Consider the following 27,796-nt stretch of genomic DNA (forward strand, 5'->3'; position numbering starts at 1 on the left):
TTTTTCTTTCACAAATATCAAGTATTTATTATTGATTTATCGTAAGGTATACATCAACTCACATTTATTGGTTAGTTTTAAACTGGCTGTCTAGTGGTTTTTTTTTGGCGCAACTGTACTTAAGATTACTTACTTTATATACAACATTTATAGATATGGTTTTTATTTTGCTTACTTTTTTGTACGTCACCGACCTCAACTTGAGATAGCTGAAAGTATTTGCAGCGTCATTTCCTAAGCATTTAAACTTTTATTGTTTAACTTTTGGTTTTATCAATTTTATTTTTATTGTTTCTGTTACTTTTGCTTGGGCTTTTTTATTTGTTTTGGATAGACATGCGATTTATTTCATTAAATTATATTAAAGCTTTCATTTGGGCTTTGCAATAAAGTGTCAATTATCTATTACCTTGACTCAGGAGACTATTTGTTTTTTATTAACATAAAAGTTGCTATTTCATCTCTTGGAGACCTCTTCTATTTCTTATCTGGTTGGGTAATTTCCTATTAATATTTTGCAAACACTTAGAATTATTTCTATTATTGTTCCTAATAGTATTGAAATTATTGATAGCTTTGACATTTTGGTTAAAGTATTTACATAAGGACTTTTTTATGTTAAGACTTTTAACATCTAAAACAAATTTAAAAATAAATAAATTTTCAGCTATTTAAATTTTGAAACATAGGATAATTCAAATCATAGTATATATTTCAAGAAACCACATATTAAAAACCATTAGACAGATAAATGTTAAAAATATTTTTGAAGTGGCGATTTGAGTAATGTAAGCTAATTGTAGAATCTAAAGTTTGGTTGGTTTTGAAATGTTACTATTTACATTTAAAGCTGTAATCTCTGCTGGCATTTAATGGGTATGTTTTTATTTTTGATCTTTGGAATGAAATTATGAGATCGAATGGCCTTGGAAGAACACTTTTTATTCCAGGAAGATCTACAGGAATATGGCGATCTGAGCGTATATCTCGACGGCCACCAGAATTCCCATTATGGACAGATTCACAGCGCAGTAGACGCGTCGCAGTGGACGTCGGCGTGGCTGACCACAACATTGGCCACCACCCTTCGACCGCCCAGGCTCCAGATGCTGGCCCTGGTCAGAATCGTCGACGTCGACGTCGTCATCGTCGTCGTCGGTCTCACTTCCGCTTCCTCTGTTTTCACTGCAATGGCACTTTCCCCCGACATTTCTATCACCTCCCCCAATGGCTGCATTTCCATTTCCGGTTCCCGATTTACATGGCGGCCAATGTCAAACCGACGCCAGCGACGAACTGCTGTCATAGGCCACCAAAAGGGAATCGTTCTCATCGCTGCCGCTCCCCGCACTCTTCTCGGATTCATTGATGACCTCCAGTTGGGTTTGCGGCCGGGCAATTTTGTACTTGTTGTGCCGCTTGTTGATCAGCACACTGCGAATGTTGTTGTTGGTGCGGCGACCTCCGCTCCGCTGACCCTTGACCTTGACCACAGCGGCTCGCGGCTTGGATCGCGATCTGCTGGCCTTGCTGGCCCCCAACATACTGCAATCCGCATCGTCCTGCTGCAGTCCCAAATGCTGCTGTTCCGCCAGCTCATCATCGTCGTAGTAATCGTAGTAGTCATCGTAATCATAGCCCACCTCATCCTCCGTATCCAAACCGTAGGCCGCCTCATCGTCGTCGTCATCATCATCGTTATCTTCGTCATACTCAAAGTCGAAATCGAAGATGGCGCAGCATCCGCCGGAAGTGGCCTCAATGCTATGGCGACGTCTTGACCGCTTGCTGTACGTGTATGTGTGCGGCTTGTTCGTACTAACACTCTTATACATGGGCGCAAAAATGGCGGTCTTGGCCTAAGGACACAGGAGAATATTAACAAAAGTAAGATGATTAATTAGTAAAGGTCATTGATATGCTTAATACCCATATTAATTATGTTCATTGATATACTAAATACCCTTATTATACCCTTGCAGAGGGTATTATAATTTCAGTCAGAAGTTTGCAACGCAGTGAAGGAGACATCTCCGACCCTATAAAGTATATATATTCTTGATCAGCATCACTAGGCGAGTCGATCTAGCCATGTCCGTCTGTCCGTCCGTCTGTCCGTCTGTCCGTCTGTCCGTCTGTCCGTCTGTCCGTCCGTTTATATGCAAACTAGTCTCTCAGCTTTAAAGCTATCTGCATGAAACTTTCCCAAAAGCTGTCTTTCTATTGCAGGTAATATATAAGTCGGAACGAGCCGGATCGGACGACTATAGCATATAGCTCCCATAGGAACAATCGGAAAAATAAATGAAAAAAAATTATAACTTTGCTGTTTTTTAATTTTTTGTTTAGTTCTTCGACATTTAGTAATGGTTAAATATTTCCGATTTAAGGTTTAAATTTCATCAAAATCGGACGACTATAGCATATAGCTCCCATAGGAACAATCGGAAAAATAAATGAAAAAAAATTATAACTTTGCTGTTTTTTAATTTTTCGTTTAGTTCTTCGACATTTAGTAATGGTTAAATATTTTCGATTTACGGTTTAAATTTCATCAAAGTCGGACGACTATATCATATAGGTCCCATAGGAACAATCGGAGAAATAAATGAAAAAAATTATAACTTTTCTGTTTTTTAATTTTTTGTTTAGTTCTTCGACATATGTTTAATTATTTCAGAATTATGGTTTAAATTTTATCAAAATCGGACGTCTATATCATATAGCTCCCATAGAACTAATAAAAATATATAAAATAACTATCTAATAATTGAGCTGCAAATCATCATAGCTTCACTGTTTTTCAGTATATACTCAAGTAAATCATAATTTAAATGTTTTCAAAAGTATTTAATTCATGCAATAGCTGCAAGGGTATATGAACTTCGGCTTGCCGAAGTTTGCTTTCTTTCTTGTTATTTAATGAAATAAGTTAATTAACTGAAAGGCAAATAAATAACTATAATAGACCAATGCTGGCACCACAATCCTGTGAGATAAAAATAAATGATGTCTAGACGTATGAAAAAATGTGTGACACAGAGTTACTTGGGTTTTTCTATATAGTGAAGTAAATTTAATTCTTTCATTTCATTTTTAGCAAGAAAATTATAGCAATTACAAAAAATATTTATCTACTCAGAAACATAGAATTGCCAGTATAATTTTATATTCACAGGTCAACAAACAAGCATTGCACAGTGTAAAATTGATTTTAAGAACGGTAACTTTAAGCTTTCTCGCTCTGTTCAAAGATATAAAAGTAATAGACTAAAATCGGTAAGGAATTTTATGAAAACGAGTATAATTCTTTATTTTAAATTCAAACACAAAATGTTGCTGCAAAAATAGGAGTTTCAGTCAGTTGTTTTTATCCCTTTCCCAATTTGTAAATGTAATTGTCTTAAACGCAAACTAAAATTATTGTCTGGCCTAGACTAAATAAATCATAGGTTTATTTTGCGATGACTAAGTGACCTACCTCTGGTCCACGCCATGTAATTCCAGAGCGAACCAAATTGTAGAAGCGGAGGACACCCCACATGGCCAGCACCTGTTCAAAAGGGAAAGCAAAAAATTGAGTATCATAAATATCCATTAGATAGAATGCCACTCTGCAGATACATTCGCACACATTCGTAATTTTTTCTATAGATACATGGGCTAACATTTTTATGCTGCGTAAATGTACTAATGGACTTAGCTAGTAATTAAATTATTTATTACACGTATTTATTAAGCCATGGGTAAGCTGGGCGCAAAAGCAATTAGCCTCTATTGGTATTGACTGATGTGTTAGCCAATATCTCTATTGGATAAATAAATGCCCATTTTAGGTAGCACCATTGCTTAGTTTAAGTATTCAAAATCTGACATGACTTTCAATGTATTTCTTAAATTTCGTGTGAGAAACGTTTTTGTTTATAGTATAACTTTCCACGAACTGCTTTTGTATTGCGTAAATCGAAACATGTTCAGATTGATACCATTTCAATATCGGCTTTGTGCTTTGGGAAAATCATATGATGTGATTGCAGATGCGTGCCGGAATAAAAATGAGTTATTTAGCTTTCTGGAGTCTCGACAATGGAGGGGTTTCAATCGTAGCGTTGCAAATTTCTTCAGCTGCGATATTTCCTTCTTTCATATTTACTATTGGTACCTCCTGGTATTTAGTCTATATGGAGCAGTATGTTATGAAATTTGAGCAACAGAGTACTATAATACTGTTTCAACTTCTTCCTAGATGCACAGTCTTTATAATTTCGGGCGGTTATTCTTCACCAAGGAAATGAGTAGAACCTCTTTATGGCACAACCATCGATTTTACGTTTTGCCGCCGTTTATGATCAGAAGACTAAGAATTGTGAAGGCTTTTATACAGATTAATTCTTGGGCAACATTGTTGTATGCTGCTTTATATGTAAGTGGTATACAAACAAATTTTGAAATATATTTATTTTAAACAAAAAACAAACACTTGAAAAAGAGTAAAAATCTATTCTACAATATATTTCAAATCGTTGGATTAATGCTTTAAGATAACTTTTTTTTTTTCTTAGCACACTTTAAGATACTTTTGTTGAAGGTTTCAAAACTCTTATCATTTAAATTTAATTTAATTTTATATGTAGTAAATAACAATGCTTTTTTCTTAGACAAATAATCAACTCTTTTTAAATTTTTACAGGTATCACCTCGTCACATGTGTCCTTGGCTATGGGTCCATGTATTTATATTTGTTTTAAAACTGGCAGCTTCAACCATGAATACCATATTGGGTCGCTTGAAAGGTCAACAAACACGGACCATAATTTATCTGATCGTATATGTGCTGATTATTTGGCTTGTCAATCAGTCCATGAAAGCATTTACTATAGCCCTAAAACAGGAGACTCCAGAAAAGCTAATGCTCTATTCGCAAATCATACACCCCATTCTACGATATGGAAATAGCATTGCAATATAATGATAAAAGTGGTGTTTTCCCTTATGTTTTTATTTCATTCACTCTAGTAACATTATTTTATAAATAATATTTGATTTACTCACGTTAATTAAGGCTCTAGCAATAAAGAAAGCCACCTCAGCCTTGCACATGGCATCAAATTGCTGAAAGTAAAAAGGTTGCACAATTTACAGAGTATATTTAATTATGAATTATTCTTGATTTTTTCACGAGCAGTTGGCCCGCAAAAGCCAAACAAACAACTAAAAATAAAGTTGCGAAAATTGTTGGCTGCCTTCTGTTTTGGAAAGCAATTTGCAAGGGCGAGGGAAAAGTTTCTGGCGTGAAAACGGAAAGTTTGACTTAGAACAGAAGCGAATTAAATTAATTCGAGCGGTTTAGCTGGAGCAATAAATTAATTCTCAAATTTTAGTGGAAGCCCTATGTGGTAAGCCACGTTGAAATTCTTTTAATTGTTCAAAAATTTACGTGCCCTAAGGGTAAACTTAAAATAATTAGTGAAATGAGTGCCTGGCAAACAATCAAAAATTTGCAAATTAAAAACATACTTCTCCAGCGCATAGAATTGGAATTTAAACAAAAACTTTAAATAACAAATTAGTAAAAATACCCACCTCGTGACAAAAAAATGAAAAAAACCTGTAACGCAAAACTTTGTAATGACAAAACAGAGAAAAATGAATTTTTACCTTCTGGATTGCAATAAATTATGCATGAGGTGACAATTTCGGGGAGAAAAAACTTTCCGTGTCCTCCGGCTAGGCGGAAAAACAAACGAAACAGAGTCCGTAGAAAAGCAGAACACGTTCGTAATAGAAAAAGCCGAACAACAAAAACAAATGCCGTGCGACACAGACAAATGTAAAATTCTAAAGGAAAATGGTGCAGAAAAATGCCCAACTCATTGCATATGTGTAGACGGACTAGATCCACATGGCTATACTCGAATACTATAGACGTAGATACGTTTGTATCTGTGTTTGGGTGCCGCTGTTCTTTGAGTTTTCCAATCCTCCAATCCTCCCCCCAGTTTTCCCGGCCCGCCCTCTTTTCCCGCCGCCCTTTTGTGGCGCTTTGACTTTGTCGCTTGTTTTAAGTGCGAGTGTGTAGTGGGCTCTTGTTCGTATGTTTGACTCTGAATTTTTACGTGTGTGGGTTTGTTTATTTCCCTCGCTTTTTCTATTTTTTTTTTCTATGCCCGGGCTTTGTGCGCTTCATTTATTTGAAGAAGGCACTTTAACTGTGAGCAGGATTACGTTAAAAAATGAGTTAGAAAGCGTAGAAAAGTGACCAGAAGTCCTGGGATAAAACAACCGAATAGGTTTGTTATTTATAAACATTTTTTTAATGATATGAAAAATAAAAATGAATATTTACGGTAAAATATGATTGAATTTTAGGTTTAAGAGTAATTAAAAAAATGTAATAATTCCCTTTTTGAAACTATTAGTGGAACAACAATTTTTTATACCCTTGCAGAGGGTATTATAATTTCAGTCAGAAGTTTGCAACGCAGTGAAGGAGACATCTCCGACCCTATAAAGTATATATATTCTTGATCAGCATCACTAGGCGAGTCGATCTAGCCATGTCCGTCTGTCCGTCCGTCTGTCCGTCTGTCCGTCTGTCCGTCTGTCCGTCTGTCCGTCCGTTTATATGCAAACTAGTCTCTCAGCTTTAAAGCTATCTGCATGAAACTTTCCCAAAAGCTGTCTTTCTATTGCAGGTAATATATAAGTCGGAACGAGCCGGATCGGACGACTATAGCATATAGCTCCCATAGGAACAATCGGAAAAATAAATGAAAAAAAATTATAACTTTGCTGTTTTTTAATTTTTTGTTTAGTTCTTCGACATTTAGTAATGGTTAAATATTTCCGATTTAAGGTTTAAATTTCATCAAAATCGGACGACTATAGCATATAGCTCCCATAGGAACAATCGGAAAAATAAATGAAAAAAAATTATAACTTTGCTGTTTTTTAATTTTTCGTTTAGTTCTTCGACATTTAGTAATGGTTAAATATTTTCGATTTACGGTTTAAATTTCATCAAAGTCGGACGACTATATCATATAGGTCCCATAGGAACAATCGGAGAAATAAATGAAAAAAAATTATAACTTTTCTGTTTTTTAATTTTTTGTTTAGTTCTTCGACATATGTTTAATTATTTCAGAATTATGGTTTAAATTTTATCAAAATCGGACGTCTATATCATATAGCTCCCATAGAACTAATAAAAATATATAAAATAACTATCTAATAATTGAGCTGCAAATCATCATAGCTTCACTGTTTTTCAGTATATACTCAAGTAAATCATAATTTAAATGTTTTCAAAAGTATTTAATTCATGCAATAGCTGCAAGGGTATATGAACTTCGGCTTGCCGAAGTTTGCTTTCTTTCTTGTTTTAAGTAGAAGTCGACACCACATGCAAATAAATTAAGTGAATTAAAGCATATGCTTATTTTCTTTCCTTTAAACTATACACTGGTTAAGAGTAACCCCTGATGCAACTCTTGACTTTTAATCAACCATTTTTGTTTTGAATTGGTCCCAAATCAAACATCTGTGGCTGCTTGTCTATTCGCATCCGTTTCCGGTTTCCTCTTGCTTCCCCACTATTCATTCAATTCCCAGCCTGTTGCACTCGGTTTTGTGTTTACATTTACTTGCCAACTAACTTCATTCAATTTTCTTGCCGACAATGCATTCAACTGTCGCCAACTTCCGACCATAACCCACAGCTTTTGTTTGATTTTAGCATAAAGGAAGCCAGTAACTTTTTACATATGTAACGGATTCGCCTTGATTTGTTGTCGTTGAAGGCTTTTTGTGTAATTTATTTGTTTGCCTTTGCCTCTGCCTCTGCCCTTGCCTGTGTTGATGCCCATTGATTTATGCCAGGCAGGCGCCGAGTTCGCTTATGCAACAAGGACCCCCCCGTTGGGCCCAGAATCCTTTGTGCGGCATGTTTTTCATTAAACAAATGGCTCCCACAGCAGATCGCAATGAGAACATCTTCAATATACATTAAAAACATTTTTCCTCTGCCCCTGGGATTCTATGTCGAACACTCACCTTATTTACATGATCGCGCAGCACATTGGAGTAGACCATGGCGACAGCTTCCAGGGCCATAAATGTTATATAGCCAATTATCCAGGGTACAATTAGTCCGGGGTTCTCCTAGGGAAACGCGAAAAACATAAAACCAGCTTGAATATATATTTCCATTAGAAAATAAAGTGCAAAGGGCCACTGAAACCGCTACCTGTACAGAATTGAAGCTATTGATTTCATGGCTATACCATAAAATATGGCTGGGAGGTGGGTGTTAGAAATCGTGAGTGCGCTGTAATTTATCTCGCCATGGTGGTAAAACCTCTGATTGGATTTTTTGGGGCTTTTTCCTGCGCTAAATATTTTTTTTGCTGAGCACGTTGCCAATTTCTGATGCGCAGCTGACAGTTTTTGGCCACAACGTTTTAGCACGGCAATTTTGTGGGGGCCATGGAAAATGTATTTTGTCAGCGAATTACATTTTAATATGGGCTATAGTGCTTGCCTAATTTGTGAACATGTGTGTAATCCCAGAATGAAGATTTTATTTGAGTTAGTGTGGTAAAGGGAATTTTATAAATTAGTGTAACTACAGTTTTGGGTAAGCTTAAAAGGATAAAGTTATTGAAAGCACAATGCCATTTCTCTTTAAACCAGTTTATTTAAAAATGTAAATCAGGTATTTTTTAAAAATAACATTTGTCATGGCAACAGTAATTTGAATTTGTTAGTGGATTTAATTTCTGTTCGGACTTTATGTAATTCCTATTTTACTAAAATATATATATATAATACGCATTTCAATCAACAGTTAACCCCCCTATTATTTGATAAAAAACTTAATTGCAGAACCTAATTGATTTGTTTTGAAAGAGCACTATAAGATATTATAAGGAAAACAAGAACATTTCCATCTACTGTTGTATATAAGCTATCAACCTCAATTTCAGCCGCAACTTTTGCTTGTTTCCCTTCATTTTTGCTGTCCAAGCACTCGTTTAGCCTAATTAAGGACCAATGCTCTATGCATTATTTAATGGCCATCAGCTGACGACTCTCAGCTCAAGTGACTAAGGATATGGCGCCTATTAGCGATATGCAATTAATTTGACCATTACATGGTAACATTTTCATTCACATACGGCTGGGGAAACAATGGCATTCAGTTTTTTGGTGGGGAATTCGCGTTTCTATTTCGGCTGTCAGAGTCGAAATTAAAAAATTCCACAAAATGAAGCTGGCAATGGCTCAGCAACAAGGCCAGAACTGAATTCGTGCCATGCAATCCCCGTCAAATGTCCTGTCAGCTCGCTTCCAGTTTAGTCAGTCAGCCATCAGCCCATTCCGCTGCCAATTGTGTGACAAATTGTTCACATTTTCATGCCCCTACCAATAACATTGTTGGGCTTTTCAGTTTCTGGGGCGTTCTTTTTCATGTGTGAAGTTCTAGAGATTCCCGCAACTGAAATTGGCTTAAAACATTTAGCTTACATTTTATATTTTTAGAACAAAATGTTGTTTTTTGAAACAAAACAAAAATGTTTTGTTTAAGCCTTACATTTTTCCATGAAAAAGTTAAAAAAATATATATATTTTAATTCTAGAGATGCTCGCAGCTGTTTGAAATTATTTTATTTTGAAACATAACAAAAATTAGATTAAGATTTTTAATGAAAAGATTGGTTTGAACTTAAATGCAAGTAATTTATTAAACTGTTCAAACTCTTCCTTGTTTTATATTTGGTTTTACATAAAGTTTATTAAATCATTTCTTTAGTTATTATCTATTCCATATATATTTTAGTTCCTTCAAAATTTAAAATGCTTTTTGCTTGGCTATAAGCTTCTCTTTTAGTTTCTTCAGTGTAAATGTTGGCATTTCACGTGTAACATTTCGCACTCCAAAAAATATATATTTGAATTTTGAGAAGGCATCCAGGCGGTATGAACGCTTTCTATAATTTACATTTGAATGTGCTTTGTTTGCTCCGTAAACATTTCCTGACGCAAAGGCTCAGGCACAATGCGCATAATTTGCGGATATTTGACTTTGAGTTGTTCGATTTGAGGGGGGAATGTGTGTTGTGTGTGCAGTTGGTTGAGGTGGGTCCAACAATGCGCTTAATGTTGTAAAATGCTGAAAGCTTATAATCAAACAAGAGAACTCACCCGGCATATTCCAAATATCAACACAATGCTCAGCAATATCATGGACATTTGTGTGCCGATTATAGCAAAATATGCTATTTGTACACCTGCAATGCATAAATATAAAATTAAAACTGAGTTCAATAAAGAGAACATTATTGAAAATAAAATTATAGTGCGCACAAAATATATGAATAACCTATTATTTCTATAAATTATATCTAAAACAAATTCAGTTGCCATAAAAAATTCCACACTTAGTGAAAATATGAATGAAACTTTACCACTTTATGTTTGATATCATTAATCCAAATATACAGTGTTCAGCCTCCATCACACTCAAATTTCATACATATACATATACACATTATTCGCACATTTAGCACCCAATTTTATTCCTTTGTGGGTGACTTTCCTCCGTTCTCATCTACATTTAATTTATTTATTAAAATGGCTTTATTTATTATGTGGCTGCTCTTCGTTTCAGTTTTTGTGTTTATTGCCGCTTTGGGTTTTGGCTGACAGCAAAATTCTGTGCGCTTAATTACTAGCCAGAGTTTGCCGAACTTTGAACTTACCGTAGTAAACATCCTGCAGGTCGGCCGACTTGTGCATATTGACATTTATGCGCCACGAGTAGATCAGTACGATTAAAAGCGATATATTCTATAAGAAAAATGAGACAGAATAAAATATGAGTCACCAGAGACATGGGAAATGTATTTTGCGAACATAACACGCAATTGCAATGAGCACCCGCATATAAAATGGTTCATGGGTCATCAAAATCTACCCTCATGTTTTCCCTCTGTCAATTTCTCTTCTTTTCAACCCAACTCCTTCTCGTTATTTTTTGCACAACACGTTTTTACTTTTAAACGGGTCTGAACCCAATTTGGTTTTAGGGTCTGAGGTGTTGGCTCGGGTTTTTGCTGCTAATTAATCCGTGAAAATGTTTTCGTGTCGGCTGTCTCTCTGATGAGAGGGTGAAGATAATGAGTTCTGAACATTTGGTTTCAATTTAACGAGTCACTTCTTAAATACATCTTTTTTATTGAAGGCTTAAGGCAGTGCAATCAAAGTTCGGCATATTATTATTGCATAACTTAAGTTTCAAAGTTAAAAAAAGTTTAAATTTGAATGAATCCAATTTTTCGTTTTTTCGTAAGCAAAGAGTTGTGTTAATAGATGAAAATCAATGGAATAATTTTTTTAGATTTTTAACTTATAATTTTATATTATATATTATTATATACGTATGTTATGTAAAGCCAAGCCATGAAATTATGGACTTAAAATGTTTGTTTTGTTTTCTAGACACAATAAATATAAAACAATTTTCGTTTCAAATAAAACAAAAAATTTTCTTCACAATTATAGTGGTGTCCTGGCAAGTAAGGCCGTTCATTTTTTCAACAAAACTGCTAAAATAACGAGGAACCAATTTCCAGAACAGATAATCCCTAAGGGCGAAGCACGAGGTTCTGTAAATAAGCAACGACTATGATAAACAAATGCAGAATGGCGTGCTTTTAAGATACATCCATTATGTGTCGTGACTGCACTCTACGTTGTAACCTGCACATCCCATGAAGCCCCCTGAGTCCTTAACTCAGACTTATGCTAAACACGTAGCGTTTACTTGGCCGAGAAGTCGGGTTACGAAGGGGAAATCTCTCTTGTTGCGTCCGAGGTTGTGCTCGTTACTGCCATAAAATGGTGCACTAATTGCAGAAGCCAAACACTTAAGTTCTCTCCTTAAACAAAAACTAATTTACTCGCCACGAGTTGGTAAATGGCATTGCAACGTGTATAATATATCTATTGTTTTCCGCTAAAGTCGCATTGCATTGTTTTTCTTGTAGTTGTCCCCAGCTCTTCATTGTCCCTACAAGAAGTATACAAAATGATATGAAAAAACCTCAAGCACGATTTGGCCATTAACATAATTTAAAAGCCATAACAAGCATCATGTAATTGTAATTTATACATGCCACAAGTCAAAAGTTGAGAGAAACGAGTGCAAGCTACTCCCGTTTTTGTCTATTCATTTGTTAAGGACCTCTGGGGTTGGGATTTTATTTTAGACGTTTAAAACAGAAATTGTAAAAATTACTGGTATGTCTTCTTTATATTATAGTAGCCACTTTAATGCTAGTAATTTTAAGCAGTAATTCAATTGTTGGTTTAAGTCTGCAGAACAAGCCTTTATTTTCCATTAGTCGAGGGACTATTTTTTAAATATTGTTATAAAAAAGTTCTAGGTTAAATACACTCATCCTTACATGAATAAGTTTCACTATAGTATATTTAGCATTCTGATGTATTAATTTATATTTGTAAAATTCCCTATTAAATCGTAGTGTATTTTCTTGGATCCCTTAGTTTAATTTTAAGTGCAACGCAAGCTCGATGAAAAACCCTCGTTGAAAAGGGGAGTTTTCGTGGTTTTGTTCCCCGTTTTCCATGCCCTTCATAACAATAATGAGGTTGAGGTATGCCACGGCACATTCACAATGGTTGCAGAAAAACTCTTGCCAACGACACTTGTCAATTAATTATGCCACAATTAACAGGCGAAATGTTATAATAACAGCCGCAACAACTGATTTCGTGCTACTGTTCTTATTCGTGACACTTTGGTTTTTCATACCTGGGCTGGCATTTTCAAACTAACTAGCGAAAACTAAATTATATACCTGTCCACATTGCGTATACGCCCCGTGTGACAGCTGATACACCCATATTCCACAAACACTTACAATTGTGTAAATTGCACTTGTTATGGCCAAATTTTTGGCATGCAACATGCGACAGCAACGAGTGCCGCCGGTTAGCGGTCCATATGGATATAGAATAACAGACTTCATTTTTCGTTCCCAATTTTTTGGTTTTAGTTTAATTTTGGCCTTTTTTCTGGGCTGTTTTTCCGCTCAGCAACGGCACGACAACTTTTTGAGTTTCGTTTTCATTACGTGGACATCACGGGGATCATGTTGCTGATGAGGATGCTTCCCTCGTGTTGGTTATTATTCGTGTTCCGGAGGCTTCCATTAAAAAGTTGTCCGCCTGAAAAAATACCAGATAAATTGAAAGATTTAAGAGTCATTCGCATAAATTGAGTGCCTGCCGTTTTGCTATGCGTCGAAGCTATTTATTCTCTTTTGCAAAAAATGCAATCAATCTTTAAAAATTTTCCATTCGCCATCGAAAATTGAGCGTTTATTTTATATTTGCATTTTACGTACAACTTATTCAACTTGAATGACTGTGGTCGTGTAAATATATCATGCGTCCGTTTCGGACCGAATAAAAGTTGAATTTCACATGCGAAACTCGGAAAACCGTGACATAAATTTTAAAATTGAAAAACAATTTGTGCAAAAGATTGTCATTTGTCTGATACAAGTTACAATTACAAATTCTTTTCCTAGAAAAATATCTTTAATCTTTTAAGCCTTTTAAAATAAAAGCTGGCTTTTATCAGGTAAAATGTTGGAATGAAATATAACTGCTGACTAAGATTTTTGGAAAAAATATTTTTAATTCCAAATTTAAACCGATTTATCGTCCTGTTCGATTACAGTACAGCATATTGAATTCAAGCCAAGCTAAACCTTACATTCTTTTAAAAGCTAACAACAGAAACTAAAGGCCATCAAGCCATTTGTTGAGAGTCTCCTTTCAAGCTATCCATCTGGTTCCAGGACAGATAATATAACCACTTTTAAGCAATCATCTCAATCATCTGACTATCGATTTTATGCATTTTTTCCCCACTCAATGCCCGTACAATAGCACTTAAGTTGCCGCTGCGCTATCTGGCAAAGTTTTTCAACATTTCCAGTAAATGTTTTTCGTGTTCGCCAGACTCGCGAGCTATTCGCCCTCACTTGTCCAATCAACTGACAGGCCAAACAAGAGAAACTCAAGCGTTTCGGTAATTAATGATGGAAAAAGAAAATACACGCACTAAACGCCACGGAATTGTCAGTTTTTTGACAAATATCACTTGATGGGCTGTCCGAAAACTTACTTAATCAACGCCAAACAAATCTCCGAGATGTTTTCAATTAGTTACTGCTTAACTAATTACAGAAGAGCAATCCAAAAAAAAGAGATAAAACATGATTGATAGCTGGGTGTGCGTCTACAAAATGGTACGTTCTTGGCCAACCCATTTTAATTGACCTAAAAAAAAAAATAATAAAAACTTGCTTTTTTTGCCCGCATTTTACTGCGTGTAAACACTCTCGCATTCGCACATTTTGAGGGGGCGACTGAGGGCAAGGACTTGCAAGGACACAAGGCTATAGAATCATGTAATGCTCTGCTGAGCATATTGAATGGATAACACACACTCGCCCTGCCAGAAGTGTACCAACTGGAACTCATCCCCTGGCAACTGAATTCGCATTGTAAAATGTTTACAGTGTCATAAAATATCAGTAACAAATGTGAAACCAGTATACACAAGCAAAGGCACACATATAAAAGTCAAAAACGCTAAAAAAATAGGCCAACAGAAAAACTGTTGGCCAAATAACAATACAAGAACAATGAAATGCATGCCCTTCAAGGCATTGTAAATCCGCCTTTCTATGTTTTTCATTTGTTCAAGTCTTAGACCTATTTTTCTTTTACAACTAGATTCTGACCGGAAAATCTTATGGATGTCATAGAAACTGCCATGTTCAAGAAGTTTTGGATTTAAGTCTTTAACAGCATCAAAAATCGATTCTTAAAATTTTAAAAATAATATAAATGCTATAGGCTACAGAATATTTTTAAAATGTTTAGTATTATGTTCTGTTTTTTTTGAAATATTTGTATTGTCAAGCAATTTTACTTAACATAGTATTTTAATTAAATACTTATTGAAACATAACCCTTCTTTCTATTTCTTATTAAAATTATGATTAAGAGAGGCTTATTTTATTGAAATATTTAACGATGAGTTCAAAATTTTATTTAATTTATTTTTGAAAACACTTCAAAATTAATTTAACACTTAAACATTTTTTTAGTTCCAGAAATACGATTTTGTTTTTTTAGGAAGAACAGAAGTTGATGTTGAACATTACATTTTTATGATGACTTCTCTTGATATTACTCCGCTATCCAATTTCTACACTTTTTAAAGTCATTTTGTTATGAAACTGAAAACAGGGTATGTTGCTAAAACGCTTTTTGCATTTTGCATTTGAAAAGCATTGGCTCGAAGTCAAGAGGGCCCGCATCGCATATCGCCAACATCAAGTACTTTTCATATCTGCGCCCCAAGCAAAACCCCTCGGTACCCGTTCCCAAAAGAGGGACACAATGAAAATCAATAAAAAATATCGCATTACTTTGGGCTTTGTTTCGACGTATTTTTTTTGTTTTGCCTTGTTTGCCTGTGTTGTTCTTGTCGATTTCGGCGTATGATTGATTTCGGGACACACGCAACGTCCTTCTAGGCACGAAAAATGTGTTGCATAACTACACGTGACTATCAGGGAGGGGAAAAAAAAAGGAAAAATTTCCAGTTGCAGTGTGTGACAGCAGCTGTGACAGCTTTGAAGGTTTTGTGGTGGGGAAAAGCGCTCTACAAAAACGCTAGTCAACAAATTCAATTCAATAAGCGCTTCACATCATATTTACCTTTTTTCCCCCATTCGAAAAAAAAGGAGAAGTACTGGATTTTTTGGGGGGAAGGTTTTGGGGGGTATAAGCCTATATGTGGAGTAAAAACCTATATGCATGGAAATGACTCTGCCATGGTTGTTGGCTTCTCTGTAAGCGCATTACCATCTCCATCTGTGTGGGCGATTCAATGGGCTCCATTGGGGTTTTGGGCTGGCAAAGATATATTGCATTCGGTCTATATGCTGTTCATAAAATGCCAATAAATTAGAAATAATTGAGAGATTGTGGGACGTTAAATTTGTTTGCTTTATTGGGAATTTTTGTTGTCTGTTTATAGTGTTCCATGTGTTTTCTATTCATTGGTCATCGTAATTTGATTGAATGGTAAATTAGGGGATTGCAAATATAACTTATGATGTTGACTGTTGTCTGCATCGAATATCGAAGCAAAAAATAAATTTATTAATAAGATTTTTAAGTTTTATACAATTTACAAATTAATTTAAATTTTTTAACGCTTATTCAATTGCTGGCACTTTCGTATCAATTCAGGATTTTCAGAATTGTTCATATTGAGATCGTTTCTTTAAAACTATTTCGCGGATGATAAATAAGCTAAAAAATCAATGAATGCTCACCAAGTAAATTGATGGTTATGTTAATTTATGTTAATAAGGCAACAAATGTTCATAATTAAACTTAATAATTACGCACGTCTGTTTACGTTTTATTTGTTTTTATGTGTCAATAGGTTATTGTGAAAGAAGTTTGATTGGAAAATAAGTACCACCTAATATAAACATCTTTTTTTTTTTTATTTTAAATCAACAAACATTTATTTGTAATTTGTTTAATGTCATCACTGGGATTAAACAATAACTTAAATATAAATAAAGTGTATTTAATTCAGTAGTGCAATCCGACAACAAGAAAAATCTAAAAAATTTCTCTGTGTCCATTTCATCCTCTAAGCCCCTCTAAAACAGGAAAGCTCTTTTCGAAATTATCACTCGCAGTGAGGATTCAATTTTATTTGAGTTTTTGCCGTAAATCTCTGAACGTATATTTCAGTGTGTCATATTCGGGACTGGAAAGCTATAGGCCTGGCACAGTCGGATGTCACAGTTAATTGCACATTCGGCCTGGGTTATGTTCAGATAATCGTCACATAAAGACGTTTCATTGTTGTAAGGGGTTTGGCAACAACGGCAAATACGTGTGTAACACAACCGGAGGGGCAACTTCTAATGGGACCCATTCCGTTCTGGGAAAAACCATGCCCCACAGGCCGGGGATAATATTTGCTTAACAAACATTAAAGTTGTTTTCGCCCTTTGTTTCATTTCTGTTTATTCGGCTAATTTATGCTACGCCTTATTGCTTACTTGCCCGTCACGCCATAATGTTACGACTTGGCCGCAGCTTAGCTTTCTTGGCCCGACTTTGTTTGGTTTCCTCGGCCGTGTACAACAGGGCGTATGATTGTACGAATGCCGATTTCCAGGGGCCCTTTGTCTTTTTGGGTGTTTGGCCAGCGAGTCGAGGACTCATTATGATTCATTGTTGCTTGCAGGAGTCAAAAGGTAGAACGACTCAAAAGATTTATTAGCATCAGGGCCCATAATGAAGTTCTTTAGTCGAGTTAATGCTTCAGCATTTAGCCATACTGGCCATGTCAAAGGTTTGCTGTTATCCTGGATAAGAATGAAAGGAAAGGGCGAGCAAAGAAACAGATTGGAAATCCTTTTGGTTAGTGGTTCTGTCATGCCATGGCATTCCATACCGAAAGACTTTGGTATTCATTGGGAGAGCTTTTAAGCCCTTTTGTGTAAGAGCAATAAGAGAAATATTTATTTAACTAAAGACCAATCAATTCAGTACACATAGAGAAAAGGTGTTGAAAGGATCTTTATAGAGACAATTAAATTATAGATAAAATAAGTGCCAATAGAATATAAATATGTCTATTACTTTTTTAGATTTTCTTATTAAATTTTTTTAAATCTATTCCCGCTTAATGTCAATCTTATATATATATGTCTGTGTACTAAGATCCTACTTTCTTTGGGCCTAAAATGAAAGTTTTCATTTATTGAGATGCTCTCACTTTCCCCTTCTTTCCATCTTTCAATTTTCAATCCATTTGTGTGCCCTGTAATTGAAGTTTTCTGTTTGTTTTTCCTGCGCCAGAGCTCTTCATAAGCAACTGTCATAGGAAACCTTTTTCGCTGCCCTCCACAAAAAGTTGATTATTACTTATAGACTTTCAGACCCTGGACTGTAATCACTGGACACACTGAAAAACTGGCTCAGATCCTCCTTTTCCGCCCTCATCCGCCTCCATTCGAGATAGAAATTACTATTAGAATGCCAGCGGCGAAAAGCAAACAAAAAAGGAAGCCAGTTGATGGGAGAAGCAAATGTGAGAAAAATCTCATTTACAGCTTGGCCTTAAAATGGCAAACAAAAATTTCAAATACACAACATAAAACCCGAATAGTAAACAAGGAGTCCCAAAGTCCAGACCCCAAAGCCAAATCCCAAATAGCCGCAGATAGTTGGACAAACATTGGCCAAATGCCAGAGAAAGTTGCTGATGGTCTTGATTATTTCCTTCTGATGTTATTAGCTTCATTTTGATACGGCTGAATGACATAATTCTGATGAAATTTAATTTAAAATTTAGGAAAGCAGAGATGAAATAAAATGAGCTAGCATTAAAATTGAAGAACAAAGGAAAATAAAGTAGAGATGGGCTGCTTAATAATTTAATTAAGCAATTTAAGGCGATTTATTTAGTGCAATAAGCAATACATCTTTTAGGTAGTATTGTCGGTAGTTAAAAGATTTAATTAGTCGTTTAAATATTATTTTCCAACCCACAGCAAATTGCACTTCCCTGTGACAGTGCAATTGAATAAGTAATTTTTTTAGGTAGGCCCATAATGGCTTTAAAAAAAAAAGAATCAAATTTGAGGATCCATAAAGAGTCATATCTAAGCTAGAACCTATTATACAGATGAGCCTAAAATACTTTTCATCAGCTTTAATGCTGATTTATGTCAACCGCAGACACACGGCCAAAAGCCCCGAAAAAGGGCCAAAACTTTATCCAACGTAAAAACCTCGGATCATCAGCAGTCATGGAGTCATGGAAGTTTCGCTGCGGTTGCCAGCCAGTTTGCCAGCCGTCATCTTAGATAAACAGGCATAAATCCGAGAATGCGTGCTCCATAAAGGTCTTTTGATTAAATGAAACCATTTATTAGGCGAGGTAAAGACAATGTCATGACACCTCTCTAGGAGCAGCCGTGCAAGAGGTAAATGTTGCCATAGAAGGGGCGGTAAAAACAATTTCTTTAAAAGTCCCCCTCCTCCAAACTCATGAGACCTGAGTTATGATGGCGAAGGCTCCAGACAGAAGCCACAGCCCCCAAAAGACCCCCATCAGACATCAGATCCCCCTTTTCCGCAAAAAGAACTCCTGCAAGGGCAAGTAAACACAAACAAATTTTTAAATTTGTAAACACGGCGAACGAGTGAAAGTTAACAAAATGGAGCCAACAACGCGCAACGAAACCACTTGGCAATGTCGACAGACGCCATCGCTGACGCGGCTCTCCATTGCCGGTTGCCATTTACCATTTACCATCTACCATCTACCATTTGCCATTTTCCATTTTGCCATTTTGCGATTTGTCGACGCACGCACACTCGATTAGAAGGTGGCAAAATGGGCGGAATGGGCGGAACGGGCGGGAGGTCAGAGGTTAGGCGGTGTGGGTAACAGGAAATCCGGCAATTTTTGAATTTTTCGCAAAGAGCTAAACAAAATAAACAGCGGGGCACATGTATCCTGTCCTTAGGAGAAATCGCAGAGTCCATAATTTTAAGGCAAACTCCAAGGGATAATTTACAGGGGTAAGGGAATATGATTTGGCTGGGGAAATAAACAAATATAATATGCTGCGTTAAGTTAACAGATTAGCCAATTAAACATAAGCTTATACATTAATTTTATTTCCCAATCAATTAAAATCATTTACATATTTCAGCCCTAAAACATTTAAACAGTAATTAGGAAAATTTAAAAAGCATAAGTTTTTGTTATTGTTCTTAACAAAATGAAATATGTTTGTGTTTTCCTATTTCGTGTTACAACTTTGCCAATTATTAAATTTAAAATATTTTTGTATCGCTTATAACAATTTCTTTTGAGGCAAACCAATACAAATTGATACATGCCACAAAATTTGTTCTTGCTAAAAATATTTTAACTCAATTTGTTTATAAAATAATTTAATTAAAACTCAAGTTGTTTGCTGCCTCAATTGAAATTCATTGTACCGAAAAAAGGACGAAACAAAAATGTATTTTGGTAAAAGTATTTTATTCTTACTTCCTGAGAGCTCTTGCGATTAGGCACGCCTTCGCAGCCCACTTTCTCACACCGCCCATGTGGGCGTTTAATGGCACACTCGGCGTATGCGTAATATGCCCTGCTCATATGCCACGACGTTCATACAGCAGCAGCATTTGCATAATTTTCCGGCGAGCCAAGCACATTGCTATCATTTAGACCAGCCATCCTGTCTGAGTTAGTAAATTGCGCATACGGCACATAAGCCGCAGTTGGGTTTTGTTCTTTTTTTTGGGGGTTTTGTATATTGTGTGTTTCGATGGGACATAAAAAAGGTAAGACGGTAAGAGGCATTGCTGACAAATTGAGCCTGACGGGAATGGGCAAATTCGAGATTGAAATTGGTTAAAGCAACAGGTAAAACATAATACTTTAATGGCCTAGCTGAGAAATCTGGAAATGGGCTGCTTTTACTTTAATTTGGTTATATTGCCTTAAGAATAGGATTGTAGTATTAGACTTATAACGTTTTGCTTAAAAGTGCCTTTTAAACAATTTTATATCTCAGCAAACCACTAAGGTGCCTCCTTAATACTTTCCTGCAAAACCTTTCACAATCTAATTGGATTTCTTCTTTTACTTTTTGGCGCATAAGCTAAATAAAAATCTGCTGCCTCATCGTCTTCAAATTAAATATAGCCTCAACTTAAGCCACAAATTGATGTACTAGAGCTCAGCAACTAAAAAACTTAGAGACAACACAAAAAGTTTATCAGAGAGTCCTAAGCAGAGGCCCAAATAATTTGCCACAAAACTAGAGAATGACAAGGCCAGCAGCCTCATGAAACTGTCAACTGATGCCTCATCCTCATCCTCATCCTCATCGTCTTCGTTATCCCCATTCCCTTCAACCTTCCATTCAACTTTTTGGGGCCAAATGCAAAGTTGAGCTCAGTCAGTTGAGTTGAGTTTTGGGAAACTTTTCGGTAACCGCAAAATGGCTTGAAGCACTTTTTCGCCGAGCTAGCACACACAACTGACATATTAAAGTCCACTTATACTAATTGCAAAAGCATAGAACCAAAAAATGAGACAGTACCCGCTCCCTACTTCAGCGGCAAAGCTGCATAAATTTGGATTATGCTTTAATTTATGCGTCGTGAACAACTGAGAGCTGAGGGCAATTAAAGTTGCCCGTCGCCAGCTGCTGCCTTCTTAGCGGAAAATTTGACTGATTAAGTGCGACCGAGTCGAGTCAAGTGGGTGAGTATTTGATTTCTCTACTTTACGATCTCAACACATAATACGCACAATAGTATATACGCATATATATTCTCGACATTGCAGCTGCAGGCAATTGTCGTCTACCCCGAAAGTTTGCTCAGTTTTCTCCTCCAAAGTTTTGGTTGGTTTTATGTGGGCCACGTGTTGTTCACTTGACTGTTTTAGCCTCGCTGCTTTTATTGTTACTTTTCTTGATGTTTTGATACTCCAACACTCTTGCTGCTTTTCGGGAATAAAAAGCAAAGCAACTTTGAGCTTATATTGTTTAAACTTTGATTCTAAGTATATGATGTCTTAAGAATTGTTGCAAAAATGGTAATGGTAATAAAAGACAAACAAAAATCTTTTGAAATTGCAAAACAATGGATTAATAATTAGAAAACTTATTTCGGTTTGCTTACAAAGATTTATATCAAAACTGTTCTTTGTTTGCCCAAGTTTTCTGTAAATTCGCAATATCTTTGCGTATATTAGTGGAACAATATTATTTTTTCTTGGCTTATTGATTTTTCAAAATACATACACAAAATTTGGCAACTTGATTTATAAATTTTATATCAATAACGTTTAGAATAAATTTAATTATTTTAATCTATCTTGAATTACTTTGTAGTAATTTTTTTATTTTCAAAACCAAGGGCATTACAAACTTCGGTCAGCCAGTTAGCCCTTTTTCTTCGCTGTTTTATTTGCTTTTGGCCAGGCTTCTGCTTTGGCTGCTGAAGACATTTCGGTGGATTTGACGTCTTCTTTTGATGTTGCCGTGAAACAATTGTGGCGTATTTTTTGCTTGTTTGTTTCGGGTCCGCCGTCTGATTTGATGACCTTGTTGGAGAAATGGGTTTGTTTTATGAGAGGGCATGCCGAAAATCTGGTATGGTGAGATGTCTGCCTAGATTCGGCCTGCTTTTGAAATGGAAATGCTTCGCATCTGTTCCCTGAAATTTCGGCAACCAAATTGAATTATTTCCGCATACGTAATGAGTACTTCTCATTGGAGTTTCAGCAAAGACCTTTGTCATCGATCCATCACAAGTTTAATCGGGCTTGGAAAAACAAGTTCAACACGATGGGGAGACTCTTTTAAATGTACATGTAGGTAAAGGTTTTTTATGTTAGATTTGGTTTCTAATTGCCGTGTCGTTTAAAGAATTATAACTTAAAAGAATTATATCAAGGTACATTTAAAAGGGTTTTTAAGTAATGAGATTGGCCTTCAAACAATTTTATGAATAATAATTGATTCAGTTTTGTCTACAATTTGAAATGTAAAGCTAGAAAACCATTCAAACTGCTTACAGTAAATCAAATCTTTTATTGATTTTGATTTACTTTGTAACCTATAAATTGGCACTTAAGATTTTTGAGTGGGAGTGCCATCCATGACCTTTTCTGGAATATCCAGTGATTCTTAATTAATCCCAAAACTCTTCGACTGGCACATCCTTCCACATTTGGGACCTCTTGAATCCTGTCCAGTTGAAGAGCCATTCAATCGTTGACTGAGGCTCGTCTCGCCTTCCGATTGAGTGCGGAGTAGCAAAAAAAAGGGGAATTTGCATATTTTATTAAATTCCCGCACAAATATCCAATCAATAATGTAGTATGCCATTCGCCGTATCCGGCTTTCCCCGCATTTCCCTCTCCGCCCACGCCCTTTGAGTACGGCCAAAACCAGAGGCAAAGCCGTGGCAAATTAAGTATGCATACGTATTCAAATGGCTCACAAGCCGAAATATACACAGAGATATTGAATGAAGATGAGAAGGGAAGGGGGATTGGGGGTGGGATGGGTTGGAGGGGTAGCTTCGGCTGTATGCCCAAGAGGAAGATTTTTGGTTTTTTCCAGATCCGCACCTCCGGACTCCCCGGTTCCCATTCTCTTGCTTTCAGCTTCTTTGTGGGCAAAGGCAATCATTAAAGACGTCAATTCTGCCTCTCATCTCCCATTTCGACTCGTTATTGCACAGAGAAAAATTGTAAATTCATTGAATCACTTAAATTTTATTAAGATTATTATAATGTGGGTATATAAGCTCAAATCACATATCTATTTTATTGATATTATTTATTACTCTTTAGTTATTTATTGCGCTTTTTGCTTATAAGTGGCACTGATATCAGAATTATTGTTTTATGCTTTATCAGTTAATCAGTGCAAGTGAATGTCCTCATTATTATCTTGTCACATGAAAACACAATATATTGATAAGAAACATATTGCTGGTAAATATTAAAATGATAAAAAAATTAACTCTGAGAAGATAAACAAAGGTACTATTTTTATCTGTAAAACTTGTTCCTTATTTATTTGACAAATTTCTTAAAACTATAATAAACATTTTTAATACAAAAGTTTATATATGACAAAGACCTTTTCGAAACATTTTTCTTAAGTGTTTGTCTTGGCCTTTTTCTTTTATTTGGCTTTTGTTTCTCTGGTTTGTCGCCACGCAAGAAATGTGGCACACTATCGATGGGATGGTGTATGATGCGCAATTTTTTCGACCGTGGAGTTGGGTAGAAGATGCAAATGAATACAAACAAAATACCGCAAGCAGAAAAGATTATGCCTGGCATAAAAATAAATTAATGGCCGTGGCGTGTGTGTGATTGTGAGTGAGTGTGTGTGTGTGAGTGTGGAGAGCAAGGACAAAGTAATGCCTCGCCTTAGGGGGTGTTGTAGTAAGCCAGGACCTTCGCCCTCTTATTCTTTCCCTGGGCAGCATTTCAGTTTTTTTTCTTTTTATACCTTACAATGCGTAATTTCCTCGACTGCTTTCATACGTAAATATTTAATTTCCTTAATTTTGAAGGACTCTATTTGAGGGGTGCCCCCAGACTACATTCCGTTGCCTAGATTTTAATCTCATTATTTATTGTTTTGCATTTCATCGCCGGTGTTATTTTGTTTATTGCTCTTTGTGTCAGCCAAAGTCCGTTTTGAGCTGGTCATACGCGGCGTATGCGCAACGCCCGTAGCACTGCAGGAGTTTGGCAAAGTTAAGTGTGCAAAGTGCTGTCAAAAGTTAAGATCTCGACACTTTCGCTGGTTATTTTGCTGCTGGGTTCTTTATAGTTTTTTTTAAGTTCATAAAACTATAAGAAGTGGAATCCGCAATAAAAAATATATTGGGAAGCTTCAGCTCATTTTTATACCCTCGCAGAGGGTATTATAATTTCATTCAAAAGTTTAAACACAGTGAAACTTTCCCAAAAGTTGTCTCTCTGTTGCATGTAGACTACAAGTCGAAGCAAACCGGATCGGACGACTATAAAATCCAGAAAACTTAAAAATAATTGTACTGTCTTTAGACATATACCCATAAAAACCGGAGTTTATTAATGTGAAAAGAACAACTAGAAAATATTTCGAAAAATTTCCTGTTGGTGTTTAACTTGAAAACATCACAAATAAATTTCTCTTGATGTTGCTGCACTTTAATATTATTAGGCGTTTAATTCGTTTTACTTTTAAATTTATAGCACTACAAACTCTTTGTTAAATTGAATGCAAAATGCATTTATTTTTTGAGCACACTGACTCAATTTCGATTCCCTGTCAAGGACATTTTGAACCCATTTCATTGTTCAAGAACGCAGTGAGTCTTGCGAGTGCGATTTGCACTTAAGTGCGAAGAAGTGCAGCGGACAAAACTTTCGCACGCTACTTTTATTAGTGCCCGAAAGAAAAAAATAAATAGAGTTGAAAACGCGCAAAGCATTTTTCTTGATTTCCATTTTTGAACAGTTTGCCCTCATTTTTTTGTACTTAACTGAACTGAACTAAAGTTAAACGCATTGGCATCCGTTTCTGGTCGAAAGCGGTTTATTGTAAAATAAGAAAAAAAACTTAAATAAAGTGGAATTACTTGTTTCAGGAGCAGCTGAAAAGGGAAGGCAGGAACTTCCAAGAGTTGACAGTCGAGTCTATACGAAAGGAGTATTTTGCATATTCATTGTGCGCTACTTTGTCGCTACTTGAAAACTGCAATTGATGGGCCAACTCTTGAGTTGATGGAAAAGTTTTCGGTCCCAGGATCCCATCCTAACGCTCTTTGGTAATAGTTTCCGGGCTTAAGCCTTGCCTTCAATTAATTCTTCCTTAATAGGAGTTCATTGCCGAACTTGTAATATCTGACGCATTACATTTTCGCCCTGAATAATTCAATAAATATTTTCATTTCCAATTATGGCAAAGGGCGTAGATTTTCTGGGGATTTTCCTGGTCATTAAAGTTTCCCCTACCCGAATTAATTGCCGCTAAAGCCGGGAACGAAAATATTATTTTATGTATTTTTTGCGGAACCCTACGTTAATATTAAGAAAAGTTTTGCCAAAGAGGCGTGGCATTTGAATGGTTCGTTGGGTGTTGGCGTGGCTGTTCCACTAATGAGCCCATTGTTTGGGAGATAAAACGTGGCTAAGTTTGGGCGCAGCGGAACTGGAAATAGCTGTTGTTGTTGCCGAAGTTGTTGGCATTAGCAGAAGGGTTGAGCTTTGGGGCTGGAAAACTTTGTTGGCAAATATTCATGGGCTGCTTCAGAAGTTGGTGGGACTAAAACTGCCAATTAGCAATATTAAGCTCAAAAATGAACAAATTGTAAGCTGAGAATATTTAAAATATACAATTCAATATTAACCAAAAATTAAAAAAAGAAAATTATTTTCTAAACATTAAAATGCATACAAGTAAAAATTAACATTCAATCAAATACATAGAAGGGTTAAGCACATAAATATTTCCCTAGCATACTTTCCTGAAAATTAAATTTTTCATTTTCCCATATAATGCATTTCATTGAAAGTATAGCCAAACTAACACATTTCAAATAGTTCTCTGCACCATGAATTTTGTAATTAAGGTTAACCTTTTGCATTCTGCTGCCTCTCATAAGTGCAGTTAATTGTTTTCAGTTTAAATTACTATTAGTTTTTTATAAACTTTGCCAACAGCTGGCAAAACAATTTGCCCTCTTCCATGTCCATCCTCATTCAGACTCCACTTCCATTCATCCTAAATTTATCCTCTAGCCTTTTCTTTAGTCTTTGGGGTCCGTGGCAATCTCCTTTAAAACGAAAACGAAACTGAAATTGTAATTAAATTTCCAATTCGTTTAATTGAGTTTTAAGCCGCAACTTCTGAATGCCCGAAATTGAAAGTCTCCTTCCCACAGTCTTCCACAGCCACTCATTCAACCATTCTGCCCTAGCAAACTGCTTAAATATATTTGGTTGTGGTTTTTATTATATATTTTTTGTGCATATTTTACAACCGCTCCTTGTGACTGTTTGCGCTGTAATTAAGTGCGTCTAATTTGTGTTAAGCGCTGTGCCACTTGAGCATCGCTTTTATTTTTCTTCCTCCGAATTTATTTTTTTAACCCGACGCTGCTCCTGTGTGCTTAACTTAAGCCCAGACGTACCACCAGGCTAACAGTGGCTGGAAAACTCGGAAGACTAATTTTGGAGCGGGTAAAAGGCAGTCTGAAAAGGGGCTTTAAAGGTTGTCTGGGTACAAACTGCCGCTAAATTGCCACTTCCCCTGGGACTTTCATGCCTTTTTTTTGTGAAATGGAGGCAGCCGAAATAAAACATTTTTTGAGTGATTTCTGTATGTGATTCCGGTGAGCTTCGCGGAATTTTGGAGGAGAATTAATACCTAAATTCCATGAAAGCAATAATATCAGCATATAAATTGGAAATTGAGAAATTTAGCTGGAATTGTTCAATTAAACTATACCATTTAAAATTTAATAATCGACTGTTAATATTAGGTACTCTTTATTGCAAAATTCTTAAAAATACTTCGTTTTGTCTAGATTAGCCTTTCTGATAGCCTTATTTCAGCAAATGGCTTTAGCTTATTCTTAAAATTTACCTTTATTTTTTTGAACAACCATCTGTTTAGTTTTATCTCATCATGCTGCTTAGCATTAAAACTTTTTCTGCCTTCGCTAAATAAAATCCTTTGCAATTAGCCCTACCATTTTTCAAGCTATTTTTTTAATCTGCAACAGTCTTTATTAATTACAGTTCTTAACTTTTCTTTTGCCTTACCTTGTTCCTTGAGCTTCAATTTTTAAATTCACCAATTATAAAGTTTGCTTAGTTATCACACTTTGCACTGGGACAACACATGCTGTTTGCTTGCAATTGTTTCTGTTTTTTCCCACTTACAAATAATTGCATATCCTATTTGTTTATTCACACACTTTACCGGCGAATTGTGTTGAGAATTTCGTATCTTTTTTGGATTTTCTTGGGTTCGTTATTGTTGTTTTTGGTTTGGTTGTGACTACGATGGCAGCACTCGGATTTTGCTGCTATCGTTACGCG

At 35.9% G+C, this 27,796-nt stretch overlaps 2 protein-coding genes across 3 annotated transcripts; one reads left to right on the plus strand and one right to left on the minus strand.

Annotated features, from left to right (window-relative positions):
- Positions 1-27,796, minus strand: LOC108146411. 2 transcript variants are annotated; one of them, XM_017272413.1, is made up of 8 exons: positions 27,518-27,796; positions 12,948-13,254; positions 10,764-10,851; positions 10,207-10,292; positions 8,056-8,163; positions 5,053-5,112; positions 3,482-3,553; positions 1-1,859 (listed from the first exon to the last, which is right to left on the minus strand). In XM_017272413.1, exons 2-8 carry the CDS (start codon positions 13,053-13,055, stop codon positions 1,275-1,277), a joined length of 1,107 nt encoding a protein of 368 aa, XP_017127902.1. In that variant the 5' UTR covers positions 13,056-13,254; positions 27,518-27,796; the 3' UTR covers positions 1-1,274. The 2 variants fall into 2 exon arrangements, with proteins under 2 accessions (XP_017127902.1, XP_017127903.1); XM_017272414.1 differs by lacking the exon at positions 12,948-13,254.
- On the plus strand, positions 3,847-5,036 carry LOC108146412. The gene is made up of 3 exons (XM_017272415.2): positions 3,847-4,189; positions 4,247-4,423; positions 4,691-5,036. The coding sequence occupies exons 1-3, from the start codon at positions 3,875-3,877 to the stop codon at positions 4,967-4,969; spliced, it is 771 nt and encodes a 256-aa protein (XP_017127904.1). The 5' UTR covers positions 3,847-3,874; the 3' UTR covers positions 4,970-5,036.

Source organism: Drosophila elegans, unplaced genomic scaffold, assembly GCF_018152505.1.
Source record: "Drosophila elegans isolate 14027-0461.03 unplaced genomic scaffold, ASM1815250v1 contig_208, whole genome shotgun sequence".
NCBI classification, from domain to species: domain Eukaryota; kingdom Metazoa; phylum Arthropoda; class Insecta; order Diptera; family Drosophilidae; genus Drosophila; species Drosophila elegans.